Here is a 19,094-nt window from a genome sequence, read left to right as displayed (position 1 = left end):
GCTAATCTATCATGATGCTCTTTCTTGCAGAGGACAGAATCCTTCTTAACACAGTTCTCCAGGCAGTCACAATCAATCAATCAATATTGGTATATGGTTGAAAACTAGTGGCCATCTCTGATCTAGTTCCAACCCTCATTGTACAGAAGAGAAAACTGAATCCCAGAGAAATGATTTTCCCAAGGTCACAGAATTACACAGCCTTGAAAAGGGTCCCAACTAGAATAATTTTGCCTATGGATGGAGCCAATTAATAGAAAGAGTTGATCCGGAACTTATTACCTCAAAGCCCTTAGAGCTGCAGTCAGAAAAAGCCTGGGACCAGATTTGCCCGGCTCTCTTTGGATTTCCTAGAGCCAAGCTCCCTCTATGAGATGAGATCAGAATCTACTGATAAATGTTAAACTTTAACAAAGGATATTGAGCTAGGCTTCTGACAGACTCCCATGTAGTTTTCTGAGATTTCCCAAAGGAGAAATCTCATCAGCTTCGCCCATGACTGTACCCCTCTTTCACTTTTCTCAAGGATTTCTCTTCCTTCTTTTCTGCCACCAGTGACCTAAAGCTTCACAAGTGGCATCTCTCTCCTTTCTCAGGAGAGAGCAAGAAGAGTTTATACATTCTAGAGCAAGAAGCAGTTTATACATAGAGCAAACCAATTGCAGGTAGAACCGTGGGCTGCCCAGACTACCGCTCAAAACTTTGTGAGGTTTTTCTAGAACCTTGTGGAATGCTGGCCAAGCTGGAAGCCCTTGTACAGCTAACTGCCCACCCCAGGTTGGGTTAAAAGCGTAGAGACGCTGGTAGCCTTGGGTTTGAATCCCAACTCTGCCTTCTCCTAGCAGCACCGAACCTCTCTGAGCTTCTGTCTGCTCATCTGCAAAAGGGAGGGTGATAATATTTATCTCTTAAGATTGTTGGGAAATTTAATGAGATGATTTGGCAAAGCATATAGTTGGTGCTCAATAAATGGCAGTTTCCAACTCATGATATGTCTGGGAAACAAATGCTTTCTTTCTGTAAGAAGCGAGAGGAGAGGGAGTTCCCTGGCGGTCCAGTGGTTAGGACTTGGTGCTGTCACTGCTGTGGCCACGGGTTCAATCCCTGGTTGGGGAACTGAGATCCACACATGGCTTGGCCAAAAAAAAAAAAAAAAGTGAGAGGAGAAAACTCAGGCTGTAGCTATGTATCCTGAACGTCTAGTACACGTTGGATGTGACATGACAACTCAGTTATTGATAACAAGGCTCCATGAGGTACAAAGGCACAGAATTTCGGGATCCCACTGCCATTGGACCTGATTAGGAAATTGGCCTTTTGCCTAATCAACCAAGGAAATGATTTTGGTGGCAGTTGCATGGCTTCGGCGTGCATCTTAACAGGCTCCAAAAAAGGATGGCCATCCTCTTAATCTCTCATTTGTCTTTTCCAGGCACGTCCACTGTAGTGTGCAAGCCTATAGTCATTGAAACTCAGCTCTATGTTATTGTGGCCCAGCTGTTCGGCGGCTCTCACATCTATAAGAGAGACAGTTTTGCAAATAAATTCATAAAAATCCAGGATATTGAAATTCTCAAAATCCGAAAACCCAATGACATTGAAACATTCAAGATTGAAAACAACTGGTACTTTGTTGTTGCTGACAGTTCAAAAGCTGGTTTTACTACCATTTATAAATGGAACGGAAATGGATTCTACTCCCATCAATCTTTACATGCATGGTACAGGGATACTGATGTGGAATATCTAGAAATAGCCAGAACACCTCAGACACTCAGAACGCCTCATTTAATCCTGTCCAGTAGTTCCCAGCGTCCTGTAATTTATCAGTGGAACAAAGCAATACAATTATTTACTAACCAAACTGACATCCCTAACATGGAAGATGTATATGCCGTTAAGCACTTCTCAGTGAAAGGCGACGTGTACATTTGCTTGACAAGATTCATTGGTGATTCCAAAGTAATGAAATGGGGAGGCTCCTCATTTCAGGATATTCAGAGGATGCCATCGCGAGGATCCATGGTGTTCCAGCCTCTTCAGATAAATAACTATCAATACGCAATTCTTGGAAGTGATTATTCCTTTACTCAAGTGTATAACTGGGATGCAGAGAAAGCCAAATTTGTAAAATTTCAGGAATTGAATGTTCAGGCACCAAGATCATTCACGCATGTGTCCATTAATAAGCGTAATTTTCTCTTTGCTTCCAGTTTTAAGGGAAACACACAGATTTACAAACATGTCATAGTTGACTTAAGCGCATGACACATGAAATCCTGTGGCTGCCATCAGAAACTTTCTGCAGTACATGATCCGGATGAACTCAATGCATGATGACTCTTCTTATCACACTTGCAAATGAATGCCTTTCAAACACTGAGGCTGCTAGAACCAAGCACTACCCGTAATCTCCACCCTTTCCTGTCCAGTCCAGTGGTGTGGGAAGTTACCTTTTATAAGACAAAATTGAATTGTGTAACTGTTCTTTGCAGTGAAGATGTGTAAATAAGCGTTTAATGGTATCTGTTACTCCAAAAAGAAATATGAATATGTACTTTTCCATTTATTTATTCATGTGTTCAGAAACAACTGCCAAATAAAATGTTTACATTTTCTTTCATATCCCAAAGGTGATTATTTACAGGAGTTATTTTATTCTTGGTGATGGTATGTTGAGGAAGGAATTTTATACAATAGGGTTATATTTGGATCAAGAATTTATGGTGTGCATAATGAGTGAAGATAAACACTGATACTGATTACTCATCATTTATTAATAGGACGATCAGTTGAGTTTGAACATTCAAAGGTGTTTCTAAAGGGCATGCCTTTGGGGAACATTCTGAGGTGAAATGGTGACAAATGGAAAGAAGGGTAGTGAAATTTGCCTATTACAAGAAGGCTAATTTGACAGTTAGACCCATCCTTTTCTATCTGATAGCTCCAGCTAAAAACATCATTCAGACAACTTAGAGAAGAAGCCAAAGTCAAGATTTTGGATTTTTAAAGGACTGTTCCAGGGCTTTCTAAATGTTTGACTCTGGAATCATCTGACAGCTGACAGAGATTGTAACCTTACAGCACTTGTCTCAGATGTATCCCATATGAAGTCCTCTTAATATGATCAAGGATGCTTCACTTCTAGACACCAGTTCTGATACATTACTGACATACTGCAGAGTGCCTACGAGGCTCATATTTGATTTTCTAAATTCCTGCTCCTGGATCACATGGTATGTTAGCACTTGGCACAATGCCTGTGATAGAGCAGGCTCTTAAAAACTACTTTTGAAGATGCACATGTCCGCCTGTTATAAACTTAATAATAAACTTCATGAGGCCCTTTGATCTAATCAGTCATACTGATCTGAGTACCTATTAAGAACAGGGTATCATTCCTCTGGTTTGGGGAGGAAAACTGAGGAAAGAGGAGGGCATAGTCCTTGATCCGTGGGGCCTTAGAAGACTAATGGGGGGTTAGGACACAAAAAACTACAGTTAGCAGTGAGTGCCAAATTTCACCTGAACATTCTGATTTTAAGTATCGGGGGAGTATCCACAATGAGTTCCTGCAAGAAGTGGTCCTTGTTTGAACTTAAAGGGAAGACATGATTTCAAAAGGGGATCAGGGCAGAGAAGATATTCTTGGCATGATGTGGTTCTGTGTACTGCCTTCACAGAGGGGATCAGAGCTTCCTCCAACTTATTGTTCCCCAGAATCTTTTGCCAAATGACTAGGGGTGTGGGGGCAGGTGGGACAGACAGCAACTCCACTGGCAGCACATGCCTGGAGAATTTGAGGCATCAGAGGTACACGTAATAGTTACATAGTCTCTGGGAAGCAACACCTTGGGGAGTTATGCATAGAAACCAGACTCCTTTACCACATGGGGAAGATACTAACTCTGACATCAGGGTTATGGGGGGACAAGAAGACGACTTACCCGCTCCCAATCCTACACATAGGGAGACCTGGCCTTTGAATGTCTGACTTTCTTTGCTCCCTTGTCCTATAAGCAGCACATATGTGTTGGAGAACACCTGCCTGGTACAGACTGGGTTTAAGTCCAGCCCTGCAATGTCCTGATTTTGTCCACAGGCAAGTGACATGACCTCTCTGAGCCTCAGTGTCTTCATCTGTAAAGGTACAATGATGCCTACTCAAAGGACAACAGAAGGATTAAATGAAACAATGCACACATGGTGGATTGAATTTTACAAATATGGCCACAACAATATCTCCCAGCCTACTTGCTCTATGAGAACTTCCCCCAACCCCATCAAGAGGTGATGCCTAATTCCCCTATCCTTCAATCTGGATGGCCTTGTAACCAACAGAACGTGGTGGAAATGATGCAGTTTGACTTTTGAAGCTAAGTCATAAAAACAATGAAGCTTCTGCCTTGTGAAATTGGGACAATCCCTTTGGGAGGCCTGAGCTGCTGCATAGAAAGTCCTATTAGCCTGAGGCTACCATTCTGAGGAAGCTCAAGCTTTGGTCAACAGCCCCAGATAAGGTCCTAGCCAACAGCCACATCGACCACCAGTCCTGTGAGTGAAGATGGCTCCAGGTGATTTCAGCCCCCAGCTCTCAAGTCACCACAGCCCATCAAATCTTCCCAAGTGAGGATCCGGAAATCATGGAGCAGAGACAAGCCATCCCTATGATGCCCTGTCCAAATTCCTGACCCACAGAATCTAAGAGCATAATAAAATGGTTGTTTTAAAAGGCCAAGTTTTGGGGTGATTTGTTATACTGCAGCAGTAATCATGCAAAGAATAGCATGGGAAGTGCTTAACACAGAATGGCACAAGTTAGCACTCACCAAGTGCTAGCTTTTACTAATGGGCTCCACACTCAGAATACTGTATGCTTTGGGGTCATGCTCTACCTTACTGTTGTAATATAATTCACCATCATTTCTTTTTTTTTTTTTTGAATTTATTTTTGGCTGCACTGAGTCTTCATTGCTGTGCTCGGGCTTTCTCTAGTTGCGGCGCACGGGGGCTACTCTTCCTTGCGGTGCAGGGGCTTCTCATTGTGGTGGCTTCACGTTTTGGAGCACCGGCTCTAGGTGCGTGGGCTTCAGTAGTTGTGGCACGCGGGCTCGGTAGTTGTGGCTCGCGGGCTCTAGAGCGCAGGCTCAGTAGTTGTGGCGCGTGGACTTAGTTGCTCGGCAGCATGTGGGATCTTCCCGGCCCAGGGCTCGAATCCGTGTCCCCTGCATTGGCAGGCGGATTCTTAACCACTGTGCCACCAGGGAAGTACCTGTCATTTCATTTTTAAAGGCTATCTCCTGTTTTCAGTATGTTCCGACTCTGTGCCAGGTACTCTGCTGACTTCAGGGCTGCAGAGATAGTGGATCTAGACTCTGCCCTGTTTGTTTTCATAGAAGCATTGGCTGTTTAAGTTAGCAAACCAACTGTCTAATTTACCTCGAAGCTGAGACCCAGAGATGTGAAGCAAGCTCGTGAGGTAAGCTACGGTCCAGGCCTCCTGACACTTGGCCCAGTCCCTTCTCCATCACATGGTGCTACCTTTCAAAACCCTCCCATTGGAACCTGGGATTGCAGATGGGGAGAGAGGTGAGGAGTGAAGAGGCTGACCGAGAAAATAAATTCGAGAAAGACTGAGAAGGAGGACATATGGTAGGGTCCACTTTTGCAGGAATTGACCAGTGTTTTCTGAGAGTTGCCCTCTCTCCCTGTAACCCTCATCTACTCTATACTATGCAACTCTGTCCGCTCTCCAGCCATAAATGATTGGACCTGGAGTGAACTCTCCATCTAGGTGCTCAATCCAGAAGCTGGGCTAGGCTCAGCCTAAGCCAATCCATTCTCCCTCCTGGATATCTGGAATTAGGACAGCAGAGTCTGGGCCAATTAGCCACAGGCACCAGACTTGTAAGGTGATGATCTTAAATTTGGTTCCCTCGAAGCAGTGGAATTTACTGAAGGAGTGCTCTCAGGTAAGGGAGAGAGAGGCACATAGGGCAGGGGAAGATGTCAAGCAAAGATGTCCTTTCAGGAGAAGTCCAGCTGCAGCCTGACCCCATGTGGAACTCTAAAGCATGAATTGTACTACAGAGTGTGTCCTGCCTTGAAGCAAGGAATGTGGACATTTATATCCCTCATCTGACAGTCAGTGACCGAAGAATGTGGGGCATAACCTCTCAGGCATCTCCAGCTGAGAAGGTTGCAATTGGCTAAGGGTAATCCTGCAGAGAAGGGTACCAATGTAAGCAGTCATTAACCAACACCCACACTGCAGGATGGGTGCACCAGCCTAGCAAAGGGCACCTGGGTGGGTGACCGAAAGCATACGCTACAAGGATGGTGGCTGAGGCACTACTCTGCTTTGGAGCAGCCATGATGGTCCATGAACCAGAAGAGCAGAGGGAACTGGTCTGAAAGGTGAGAAGAGAATGAAGCAGACACTCAGAAAGGAGGGGTGAGAAACTACATAGTCAAGAGAGAGGGAGGGAGTGGAAAAAGAAGGAGGGAAGAAGAGAGAAAAGGGGTAAGAAAAGGGAGAGGGAAGGAGGGGAAACGGGAGAGTAAAAAGGAAGGGAGGAGGGAGAGTGGGAAGATGATTGGGAGGCATGGTGTCCCAGCTTGGGTCACCTGAGAACCAGACTCTGAGAAGTTAATGTACGTGTATTAGGTAGTACCTTTGAGACCAACACTGGGAAGGGAGAAGGAATTAGAATTTGGCAAAGAAAGCAGCTGAACTGTGATGCAGTTCTAATAAAAGCAACCCTGTAGGGAGCTCTAGAGCTGAGATGTCCTTTCTCAGCTGTCCCAAGTTGGAGCAAGGGGATCAGACCTTTATAGCTCCGTTGGAGGTGGGCTGTCCCTGGAAGAAAGCATGGCCTTGGGTGAGGCTGTTTTTTCAGCCAAGGCAATCCCCACAGAAGGCAGACAGTAGAGACCCATCTTCTGTTAGTACTCCCAGAAGCTGGGAAAATAAGTCCTTTATTCCTGAATGAGGATCAGCCTCCATCCCAGAGTGAGGAGTAAGAGTGGGAGAGAGGAGACGGGGAGAAGCAGCCCTGATTCCTAGTGACTGTTCATTTTCCACTCCATCCCTCACGATATCCAATGGCACGCCCTGTCCTTGAATTCCTTGAGATACCTCTGTAACCTTCTTATAACAACCCATCACACACACACACACACACACACACACACACACACATTTTGTCTTGTTTTAGGTTAGTTTGTGTGGTTTTCTGTATTTGCCACAAAATTATCTTCAACTAAGTCAGAACACTTAGGCACAATGTACTATAAGGTAGATACAGTGGTGAGTACTAGATATTTCAATCTCTTTTCTCTCTGCTATTCAAACTGTATAATTTCTATTGCTCTACATTCAAATCCACCAACTCTCTCCTCTGTCATCTCTGACCACAAATTTCTTTAAAAAGTAGTATTATTTCAACTAGCTCAGAGCTTCTCAGCTTTCTAAAAATATTTCCAGTGTTTAAAAAAAAATTTGGACCATGGAAATTTTAAAATCTCCAATGTATTTTAGACCAACGTATTTCCATTTATATTGTGGACCAATATTTTTGGAAATTAGAATAAAAATGAATTACTAGAAAAACAATCACGCACTTGGTTATTGTGGCAATGTCAAATTGCTGTAAGAGTTTCTCACCGCTGCCTCTCAAGTTCTGGACTTATCTCATCCCAAATGGATTCCACAGTCTTCCTGGACTGGCAGTGGTCCTAGAACCACATCTATAGGTAAACTGAACTAGTCAATGAGAGCTCAACTCACTCATTTCAGCTCTTGCAGTTATATGTCAATCTTAATGCGGGATGTAGACGCATTTTCATACGATTGTTATCAAGGGCATCAGGGCATCCACAGAAACCACAGGCCCAGGAAGACCTACAATGGCCCTATAAAGTTCTGAACGTGGAGTTCAAAATTTGACCCAGCTTCTTCTCCCACTCTAGCATCCTCCACTTCACCCACCCACCTCTTACCCACACAACTGGCCAATCCCTGCCTATCTAAGCACTTACATGCTTCCGTGCCCAGGCTGCTGCAACCACCTATAATGCCCTTTCCTTACTCTTTTACCTTTTGAAATCTTAGTCCTTCTCATTGAACCAATTAGATAGGATTTCTCCTTTCTCTGGCTTTCTCAGCCCGTTGCTTTTACCACGAGCGAGACTCACAATTCATTCTGCCTTGCCGTTTGGTTAGTTGTTGGTATGTCCATCTCTCCCACCAGGTTACACATCGCTGAGGGTCAGGACTGTCTCTTAGGCAGCTATGATCATTCTATGCCACCCCACCCTCAATCTCCTAGAACAGTCCCACTTTTAGAGAGAACACAAAGTCGGTGGGAATGAAATAGATTTAAGCCCAGCAGCTTCAGCCTTCATGTTCACATATCTGAGAAGCAGCCACATTCCCTATTCCCTGTGGTAAATTTCCAGTCCCACAAAAAGTCCTCGTCATGGATTACCCCAAAAGAGCAGGCCCGCATAGGCCCACCTGCTCCCCAGGGGTAACCAGGGTGAGATGGAAGGTAAAAGAGACATAATTTATTTCCAGAGTCATTAAAAACACATACTGCGATCTACCTAAAACCTAGTCCACAAAACTGAAGGCTAGGAACTGATTTAATTAATCCATGGAGACCCTGAGGATGAGAAGTTTGATACTCCTGGAAATTCTATGCCCTTTACAATTTTTATCCCCAGGTAAGGATCCACATCCATGATCAGCACTACTCAGAGATGCCAAGGGGAAGCATCTTGCCTAGATGAAGCTTTTAACAATAATTCCCAGCAAAACTGTATCCCAGAAATCAGTCCTCTTAATGGTACCAGATCTCAGGACAACTGTCCTTTGTCCTTTATTTCCCTGACCTTGTCTACCCACACATGTTTAACAATTCTACCTTTAATTTAGGAAATATTCTTTAATATTTTAATTGCATTATAATAATGGGTGCCATTTATTGAGCACTTACTATGAGCCAAGTAATATACTAAGTGCTTTACCTGCATTATCATTTTTATCCTTTATAGTTCTATATAATAGTATTATTTTACAGATGAGAGAGCTGAGTCTTAGAAAAGCTAGGTAACTTGCCCAAGTCAAATAGCCAGTTAAGAAGCAAAGTCAAGATTCATTTGGATAGTATTCATCAGTGACACCATGCTTTGAAGTGCTTAAAGACAAAACATATTAAAACTTCCAAACTCTGTAAACTGCCAGATAGACAGATATACCACTCAGGAACCTAGAGTGTTCCTAGTAGCCTCAGGCTATCAGATACCTACACCTATGGACACAGCAAGCGCAATTTCATTGAAGATGTTTATTGATCACCTACTATGTGCAAAACACTATGATAAATAACAGAAACAAAACAAAAATGAGCAAGAAATTGTCCCTACCCTTAAGGGATTTGCACACCACTGGGGCTATTTCTAAAAGGCAGCATGCAAAAAAATAAAACAGGCAAAAGTAAGATCTATAGGAAAAGTGAGATGTGACCCATGTTTTCCCATTTTTGCCTGTAGGTCTATCCTGATGGTGCCCACGTCAATTCTCTCTTTGGGGCAGTAGACACAGTGGTTAACAGAATATGTTTTAGACTCAAGCAGACCTGGGTTTGCATCTCAATGTGGCCACTTATTAGTTCTGTGACCCTGGGTAAGTTAATCTTGTCTGCAAAATGTGTATAATGATTACATAGAATGGGTTTGTAGTGATATGTGCCCTTATTTTTTTTAAGTGTGTAATGTTTCTCTTTTTTTTTCTAAAAGAAGACAGAATCAGGTTCAGAAGGGGTTTACTCTATTGAGGCTATGTGACTTTGGTCAAGCTTCCTCAATTAGCATAAGTCATTCTCAACTAATAGTGGTGAGGAAAAGCATAGTCCCATTTCCTGTCTCCAAACTCTGTCCACTCTCAATGGGTGTATCAAAATTATCCGTGGGTGTATTTCTAAATACACATGACCATTTCTCTACCCCAGCTTCTGATCCCTGAGGAGACACGGTGGTCAGGATTCTTTTGGTTGTCAGTTGCTGAAATCCAACTGAACTAGTTTCAACATAAAAATGCATCTAGCTTCAGAAAAACCTAGACCAGAAACTCAGGTGATATTTTCATTAGTCTGTCTTTCTCTGACTCTTGGCTCTATGTTCCTCCATGTTGACTTCTTCCTAAGGCAGTCTCTCCATTCACGGTGAAGAGACAGCCACCAGCAGCTCCGACATTGCCTCTTGCCAGTCTAGCCATGCTCAGTAACAAGACCTCTTTCTCTATAGTTTTAGCACAGGTTGGAGGATGATGCTCAATGGCCAGAGTGCCCACCTGAAGTAATTGTTTTGGCTAAGGATAGAGTGCTCTGATTGGCTAAGCTTGGGACATGTGCCCACCCCTGGAACCCATGGATGAGAACCACGTGGAATGAGAGTGAGGTAAGGGTGATTCCCTAAAGTAAAATTAGAGTGCTGTTAAAAAGGAGGAGAGGATGCCACATAGGCAAAACAACAACAGTCATCAGCAAGAGGTGTGGTCTCTACTGAGATCCTCTACTTAGAGAGACAGGGTAACCAGAGGAGAAGCCACGGCCTCAGATGTGTTTAGAATCCCTTCACTAAAAGGTTTCAAAGAGCCCTTCCAGCTCTTATCTTGTGAAACTTGACAAAACATAACCTCCCATCTTTGTTTATTATTCATGATGATTCACTGGTACAATTTCTATATACATTTTTAAATGGTGTTCTCTCAAATATTCTGTTTTAAAATATTTAAACGGATAACCTTTATTTTAAAAGGATGTTTTCCCAAGTGAAGTCAAGCTGCCAATTCTGATTTAGTGGCCACCCATGCCTAGGAGATGAGACCAAGCGTTCCTAGATCATTTTCTCTTCTCCTGGATGTGTTTCCACTTCAGATCAATCTTCATCTGGCGAGGGCAGCTCTCTCCTTGCTCTAGTTACCTTGAGGTTGGCTTTGCAGATTAAAATCTTAGAGGCTCCTTGATGGCCCAGGACTTTCCCTGACTAAGCTTTCCCATAGGTATCTCGTCATTATCTGGAAATTATCATCGGCCAGTCTCAGCAGAGAACAGAATATAAAGTGCTGGCTTCTGTTAATAATGGTTCCCCAGACTTGAGGATATGGGGAGGGGGAAGGGTAAGCTGTGACAAAGCGAGAGAAAGGCATGGACATATATACACTCCCAAACGTAAGGTAGATAGCTAGTGGGAAGCAGCCGCATAGCACAGGGAGGTCAGCTCGGTGCTTTGTGACCGCCTGGAGGGGTGGGATAGGGAGGGTGGGATGGGGGGAGACGCAAGAGGGAAGAGATATGGGAACATATGTATATGTATAACTGATTCACTTTGTTATAAAGCAGAAACTAACACACCATTGTAAAGCAATTATACTCCAATAAAGATGTAAAAATAATAATAATAATAATGGTTCCCCAATCTGGATGTCCCCCAGAATCACCTAGAAAGCAAACTAACTATACAGATTCTGGGGCCCTCACCTCAGACCCACTAAAACTGAACCTGTAAAGGCTGGGATCCAGGAATTTTTATTTTTAAACATCCCTTAGGTGATTCTGATGTTGATAGCTCATTCCCAGTCCACTAACTGGGACTTGGGGTCCCCTACTCTAAATAACCACATTGGACTGACCAGTGGCATGTCAAGAGCACCAAGCCTATGGTTACAAAAGTTGGCCCCAAACTCTAGCACGTGCTAGCTTTAGGTATTACCCTGGGTGAGACATTTAAGTTTCTTTTGGCCTCAATTTCCTCTATAACTTATTGGAACTGGATCAGGTCATCCTGAAGGTCTTTCCAGCTCTGAAAATTCTGTAGCTCTCTGTTATAATGGGGAAAAAAAACTTAGCTTGGAAGTTTGGAGATCTGGGCCCAGTTCCAGCACTTCTATATTTTTGTGACCTTGAGAAGTCATTTTCATTCCCTGGGCCACAATTTTCTTTCTTTAAAAATGAGTTTGTTGTAGTACATGAGTTCTTTATGTTTATAATTTAAAATAGCTCTAAGATAACAATTAAGCCTTAGAGAATCCTTCAGGATAATCTGCTGAGATGTACAGTATGAATAAGCTGAGGATGATCACAGCTTCCTGTTAGCTTGGATTTGCTGGGTTGAGGATCTGCATGCAGCATTTGGTATGTTGGTGTTTAATGGATATGACATTTCACTGCACCAAATGGGAATGGAATATTTTTAGCACAGAATTCATCAAGGTTTAGTAAAAAGGACTTGTTCTCTGAATGGAGTGTGAACAAGCAGAGATACTATTTTAAAAGACCAAAAATAAAGGCCCCTTCCCCTCCACTATCACAAAATAGTCATATGTGCACTTATTTTCACCACAAAGCTTGAAGAACTTACTCCTTTCTGTATCTCCTAAAAGGCAGTATTCCATCTAGTGCAATAACTCTGCCAGCTCACACACATTCCTCCTGTATTTATATTGCCTGTGAACTTATGTTAAATAGGCTAAAAACACTGTTAATCATTGAAAGCTACCACTTATTGAGCACTTACTCATGTGCTGAATGTTTTACATGTATTTAGTCATCCAAGCCTTGCAACAATCCTATTATCAGTGTTTTCTAGAGAAGGAACTGAAGTTGAGAGAGGTTCAGAAGTCTACCTAAGGCATACAGCTAGGAGACAGCAGAGCCCGGATTCAAATCCAGGTCTGTCTTTCACAGACATCGAAAATAAACTTGTGGTTACCAAAGGGGAGAGGCAAGTGGGGAGAGACAAATGAGGGGTATTGGATTAACAGATACAAACTACTGTATATAAAATAGATAATGAACAATGATATACTGTATAGCACAGGGAATTATGCCCATTATCTTGTAGTAACCTATAACAGAATATAATCTACAAAAGTACTGAATCACTATGCTGTACAACTGAAACTAATGCACTATTGTAAATCAGCTACACTTCAATTAAAAAATAGCTAGGTCTACAGATGAACTGGTTTGCAGGGCAGAAATTGAGACACAGATGTAGAGAACAAATGTATGGACACCAGGGGGGAAAGTGGTGGGGGGGTGGGATGAATTGGGAGATTGGGATTGACATGTAGACATTAATATGTATAAAATGGATAACTAATAAGAATCTGCTGTATAAAAAAATTAATAAAATATAATTCGTAACTTAAAAAAAAATCTAGGTCTGTCTGAAATCAGAGCCTTAGTGATTGACCACTGTACTTGCATTGATTGTATCAGTCAGGATAGGCTGGGGTACATGCAATCCTTTGGTAGAGCTCAAATATTACTTGCCTAAAATAATAAAGATTTCTTTCTTATTCATGCTACTAAGAACACTATTCCAAGTCATCATAATCTTCATATACTGATGTGTGCATTGATGGAATAGCCACTGCTTGGGACATTACTATGTAACTGTATCAGAGGGGAAAAAAACCCCAACAAAGCATGCACTGGCTGCTACTACTATTTTTATTGGAATTCCTTTATTCGATTTTTTAAAAACTGTTTTCATATAATACTTGAGTAACCTTTTTAAAGTAAAGTTTTCCCAAAAATGGAGATTAAAGGGGACTAAGCTCCCTTACTGCCCGACCCCAGCCAACTCTTAGAGATGCCACTATTGGTTTGATGAGGATTTTGCTGTCTCATCCTCCTAATCGAAGGCCAATTTGCCCTGTAGTCATCAATGATATGGGGCAGATGTTCATGCTTACAATATTTACACTGGTGTGGGGGAAGAGTGCAGACCATTTTTAAATACACACATCTGCTAAAATGCTCTTCCATGGCAAACAAAAAAGGCTACGTAGTAGGTGGACCCTCCCAGAAGTACTTCCCAGATCCTGCACTGCTAGCCTGCATTAGCATGCTGGGAAGGATCAGCTCAAGACTCTGAAGAAGTCTACACTCTAAAATAAAATTTGACTTGTATTAATGGTCCCTAATAACCCAGCATGTTGGGGTATCTAAACCTAGGCTCCTTTATTTCTAGGATACCCAATTTTACCCCCAACAGCATCTTTCTAAATCTTTTCCCCTTTGCTTTCTGTTTAAAGGGTCAACCTGATGCTGATATTTGAAATTTCTGCAATGCTCAGCTACCACTTCAAGGATGCTGTAGCAGATAAAGCATAACAATAACAATTATAATATTACTCTGCTGTAGTGAGTAGCCTCATGTTCAGAGGCCCCCAAATAGGAACTATCACAAAATGTGGGAGCAAGGTCAAGAGATATTACCGTCTGACAACAAATTGAATGAGAGGCAGGGCAGAGTTGATGAGCTCAGACATTTTCTGGTCATATTTCAGGGCCCTTCCCAGAAATAACCCATTATTCTTTATGATGGGTGCCAGAACCATTCACAGGGCTTGTGAGATAAACTCTACCCGGAAGCCGCAACATGGCTTCATGCCATGCTCCTTAATAATAAGAGGGTCTGGTACCTGTTAAGGACAGATGAAGAAGGAGAGTTGGAGGGTAAGAATTGCAACCTTGGTGGGGAGGCGGATGTGACCCAATGGTTAACAGACAGAACAAGCCCACTGTGGTCAGAGAGGGCAGCAGAACCAGACTGCCCTTGCAGGTGGCCCCAGAGACTGTGTGGCATCTACTGTGGACATCTGAGCTCCAGGGGATCCAGTCCACGAAGGATGGTCCCCAGAAAAGTTGCAGCTAAAGTGGGAAAGGAGGTTTGGGGAAAGAGATTTCCTTTCCTGAGGCTGTTCTGGAAATTCCAAGAACAGAGTCCAGGGGCTACCAAGGTTCAAGAACTAGGATAATAATTAAATTTTTGCTGGATAAACTTTGCCAAGGTCCTGCTTCAGCCTGATAAGGAAGGCAGCAGAGGCCAGAGGAGGAATCTGCAACTGAGGAAAAATATTTAAATAGCATCTTGCTTTAGTATTGTAAACAGAATTTCTCAGTGGGAAAGCAGCACCCCAAATCTGTCCATCTTCAAGGCAATGTTCTCCCCTGAAATCAATACACTGGCCTGCCCCCTGACAGACTGGATTAATCCTCCAAAGCCTGGTCATCCCAAGAGGAACCATGAGAACAGCAATTTGGATCATGCAAAGCTGAAGACTAGAACATAAACTCCTAATGACTCAGCCAAGATATAAGCAGTTAATTAAATTCAGCCTGAAACAACCACCCATCCTACCCAGCAGGTCTGAACAGACTAACCGTTGCTCTGCCTGTGTCACCAATGTCCACCACCTCCACAACAAAGAGAGATAACATCTTCCCAATAGACCTCCTGCCCTCTATCTTCTTCTCCAGAAGGTGAGTTTTCTCACCCAGGTGATGGTGAGCATGGTGAGGGTCATGTACACACAGAGGGGGCCTGCTTGGTTGCCTCCCTTTCTTCTTGGGTTAAGCCAGAGATGACTATGTGTAGTTGAATTTTACTGCCCTTAAATACAGCAAGACCAATCAAGCCCCGTGTGTGTAGGGTGAAGTACCAAGTACCACTCAGAGTTATTGCTAGTTGAGATGACTGTCCCAGTGGGTCAGGACAGTAAAGGAAATTATTTTTATTTATTTATTTATTTTTTTGCAGTAAGCGGGCCTCTTACTGCTGTGGCCTCTCCAGCCGCGGAGCACAGGCTCCGGACGCGCAGGCTCAGCGGCCATGGCTCATGGGCCCAGCCGCTCTGCGGCACGCAGGATCCCCCCCCAGACCGGGGCACGAACCCGCGCCCCCTGCATAGGCAGGCGGACCCCCCAACCACTGCGCCACCAAGGAAGCCCAAGGAAATTATTCTGTTAACACTTTGTTATCAAAGATGTTAGTCTAACTAGGCACAACTGTTGCTGTCAATGTATTCCCAGCCCTTCTCCTGGCTCTAAAGGTAAAGAAAATTATGCCTTCTTCTACTCAATTTCTTCCTCTCCCCAAGTCCTCCCAGAGTCCTATTTTGGGGTCTCTCCTGAATCAGCACTGGGAGGAGAATAACACAAAGAAACTCACAGATTAGGCTGAAGGAGGGTGTTCGGATTTGGGTTTTGGAAGGGAGGGACCCAGAAGCAGCTGTGTAAGGGAAGTGGGTGGGAGAAAACATGGGGATTCTATGAAGTGTTTCTGTGGGTTACAGCCCTTTTGTGACATTAAAAAAAAATGTTGGGCTTCCCTGGTGGCGCAGTGATTGAGAGTCCGCCGGCTGGTGCAGGGGACACGCGTTCGTGCCCCGGTCTGGGAAGATCCCACATGCCGCGGAGCGGCTAGGCCCGTGAGCCATGGCTGCTGAGCCTGCGCGTCCAGAGCCTGTGCTCCACAACGGGAGAGGCCACAACAGTGAGAAGCCCACGTACCGAAAAAAAAAAAAGTTGCTTGCCTGTGTTCATTTGAAACAAGTCTTCCTTGAGAATGGGCCCTATAAATCATAGTTTCAATAGAATTACAGGAGAAACTAACATAATTCTGCCTCTTCCTTTGAATGAGCATTTGCATAATCCAAATAGGTTATTCTGAACCTCATGAGGAACACGGAAAAGTACCCAACACACAGGATCTCAAGTTACCCCCAACCAAGCAAACCGGAAGACAAATAATTATCAAAACCCTGCTATTTCTGATCTTCCCTTCCTTGGTATCACACCTAAAGCTTTCTGGAATCATTTTTGCTGCTTTAAAGCTGTTGGAGACATTTCCACTCCATCTTGCTTCGAAAGTTTCTTTTTCTGGAGGCCTTTGGCTTTAATGTCTCGTTACTTGCCTCCGGCTGCCCTTTAAAACCTCTCACTGTGGGCTTCCCTGGTGGCGCAAGTGGTTAAGAATCCGCCTGCCAATGCAGGGCACACGTGTTCGAGCCCTGGTCCGGGAAGATCCCATGTGCCACGGAGCAACTAAGCCTGTGTGCCACAACTACTGAGCCTGCGCTCTAGAGCCCGCCAGCCACAACTACTGAGCCCACATGTCACAGCTACTGAAGCCTGTGCGTCTAGAGCCCGTGCTCCACAACGAGAGAAGCCACTGCAATGAGAAGCCTGCACACCACAACAAACAGTAGCCCCCGCTCACCTCAACTAGAGAAAGCCCACGTGCAGCAACGAAGACCCAACACAGCCAAAAATAAATAAATTAAATAAATTAATTAAAAAAAAAAAAAACCCTCTCACTGTGGCCTGGGCTGATGTTTCCTACCTTCATGTCTCCCTCACATGACAGAGCTGGTGTTCTTGGTTCAGTTCCTTTTTCTGTCCTAAAGGGACCCTTCTAGCTTCCAGAACTGAAGGCATTTAAAGAGGAAAACAGCCACAAGGCCCAAAGGCGCTTAGTTAACTAAGTGTTAAATATGCACTAGGTTTTACACCAGAGTATGAGGCATAGGATCAGGAGTGGCTTTTCCTGCTAAAGAAGGAAAACGGAAAGAAGAGGTAACATCAGCTGGAGAAAGTCTCCTGGTTACAGATAGAAAAAAATGTTGGTATCTGAGCTGCTGGGGTTCTTTCTCCTGCCATCTCCCTCTCTGTCTGATTTTTTTTTTTTTTCTTTCATCGAAAGAGGATAAGGGCAGAGATAACTAGGAAGAGTTGGAATTCACTGGGGAAATTACCTCACAAGCAGGCTATGGAAGAGGGCACCACAGAAACAGCTCCCCACGTAACCATGGTGACGAGCTGAGGCAGGAAGGGGTGGGAGGGAGGGAGCAAAGAGCCAGTGCAGATAGAGGGCAGGAGGGGACGCAGGGAGGGGAGAAGACACCCAGGTCAAAGGGGTGAGTGACAGGAACTCTGAGTCTTTTAAGCTAAATTCAGGTTTTTAAAGGAAGAAATAATTAATTTATGATTGCAATTAATTGAGAATGCAGGATGCACGTTATATCATGGGTTCTTTTTACGTTTAGACAGGGTTTTAAATGTTTCTTTGGAGTTTAGCTACTGTAACAAAGCAAGATTAGGAGTGAACAGTGGAAAGTTGTGGTTAAATCGGGGGTGGGTGCCGGGAGGGTTGAAGAGGAAGGCAGACAGACCTAGATCTACCTAGAAGCCCAGAGACCACGTGTCATCTCTCCTGAGCACAGCACCCGGCTGCCTCCTGGTGGTGGCTGTCTTATGGAAGATCCGCTCCCTCAGGCTGAAGCAGCAAGACCAAAGCCATCAGTGCAGGATGGCTAGGTTTAGCAAATAAAAATACAGGATGCCCAGTTAATTCTGAATGTCAGATAAATGGCGAATAATCTTTTAGTATGTTTCTGTTCCCTAACACTTTAGTGTGTTTGACAACCCTAAGAGGGTGGCTCCCACTCATTAAATATCTTCTTGATCTCTCATCATCATGTATTTAAAAAAGGAAGGAGGGAAGGAAGGAAGGGAGGAAGAGAAACTATGAACCCCAAATGGTTAGTTTCTCTCTAATTACCTATCCACACTCCACCCCTTCTTGCTCTTCTGTCTCTTCACCATCACAGGACACTTCCTAACCAGTCCCCACAATATGTCTTCAAAAAATCAAATCAGAACAAAGCCACACACAATCAAACCAAACCTCTCCGGCTCCTACAAACTCAGAGTGTCTTTGCCTGGGTGCTAATAGTGTATTACAACACCCCATATAGCCTCACCCGTGAGCCTCTGAACTGACCTCACTACTTACCTTTCTTGCAGCTGCCAGATCTACACCTGCTGGTTGACCCCACCTCTGAGCTCCCTGCTTGCACTTTTCTCAGGCCCTTGTCTATGATTAGGACACAATTCTTAAGGTGTCGACTAGTTAAGTGACAGGTGTCAATAAATCCTGTAATGGGGCTTCCCTGGTGGCGCAGTGGTTAAGAATCTGCTTGCCAATGCAGGGGACACGGGTTCGAGCCCTGGTCCAGGAAGGTCCTACATGCATTGGAGCAACTAAGCCCGTTCACAACAACTACTGAGCCTGCGCTCTAGAGCCTGCGAGCCACAACTACTGATCCCACTCACCACAATTACTGAAGCCTGTGCTCCACAAAAAGTGAAGCCACCGTAATGAGAAGCCCACACAGCGCAACGAAGAGTAGTCCCCGCTCGCCGCAACTAGAGAAAGCCCACGTGCAGCAATGAAGG

At 43.9% G+C, this 19,094-nt stretch overlaps 1 protein-coding gene across 3 annotated transcripts in view; it reads left to right on the top strand.

Moving 5' to 3' along the window:
* LGI1 (leucine rich glioma inactivated 1) overlaps positions 1-2,623 on the top strand; it is a 33,421-nt gene extending 30,798 nt beyond the window's left edge. For all 3 annotated transcript variants that reach the window (XM_030865566.2, XM_030865568.2, XM_060286287.1), the window contains one exon: positions 1,433-2,623. In XM_030865566.2, the coding sequence (XP_030721426.2) occupies positions 1,433-2,268 (836 nt within the window). In that variant the 3' untranslated portion in view covers positions 2,269-2,623. The remainder of the gene's footprint in view (positions 1-1,432) is intronic.
* The last annotated feature ends 16,471 nt before the right edge of the window (positions 2,624-19,094 follow it).

The sequence above is a fragment of the Globicephala melas genome, chromosome 16 (assembly GCF_963455315.2).
Source record: "Globicephala melas chromosome 16, mGloMel1.2, whole genome shotgun sequence".
In the NCBI taxonomy this organism is placed as follows: Eukaryota; Metazoa; Chordata; class Mammalia; order Artiodactyla; family Delphinidae; genus Globicephala; species Globicephala melas.
Note: the sequence above shows the minus strand (reverse complement) of the source record. Positions and strands in the feature narration are given on the sequence as shown.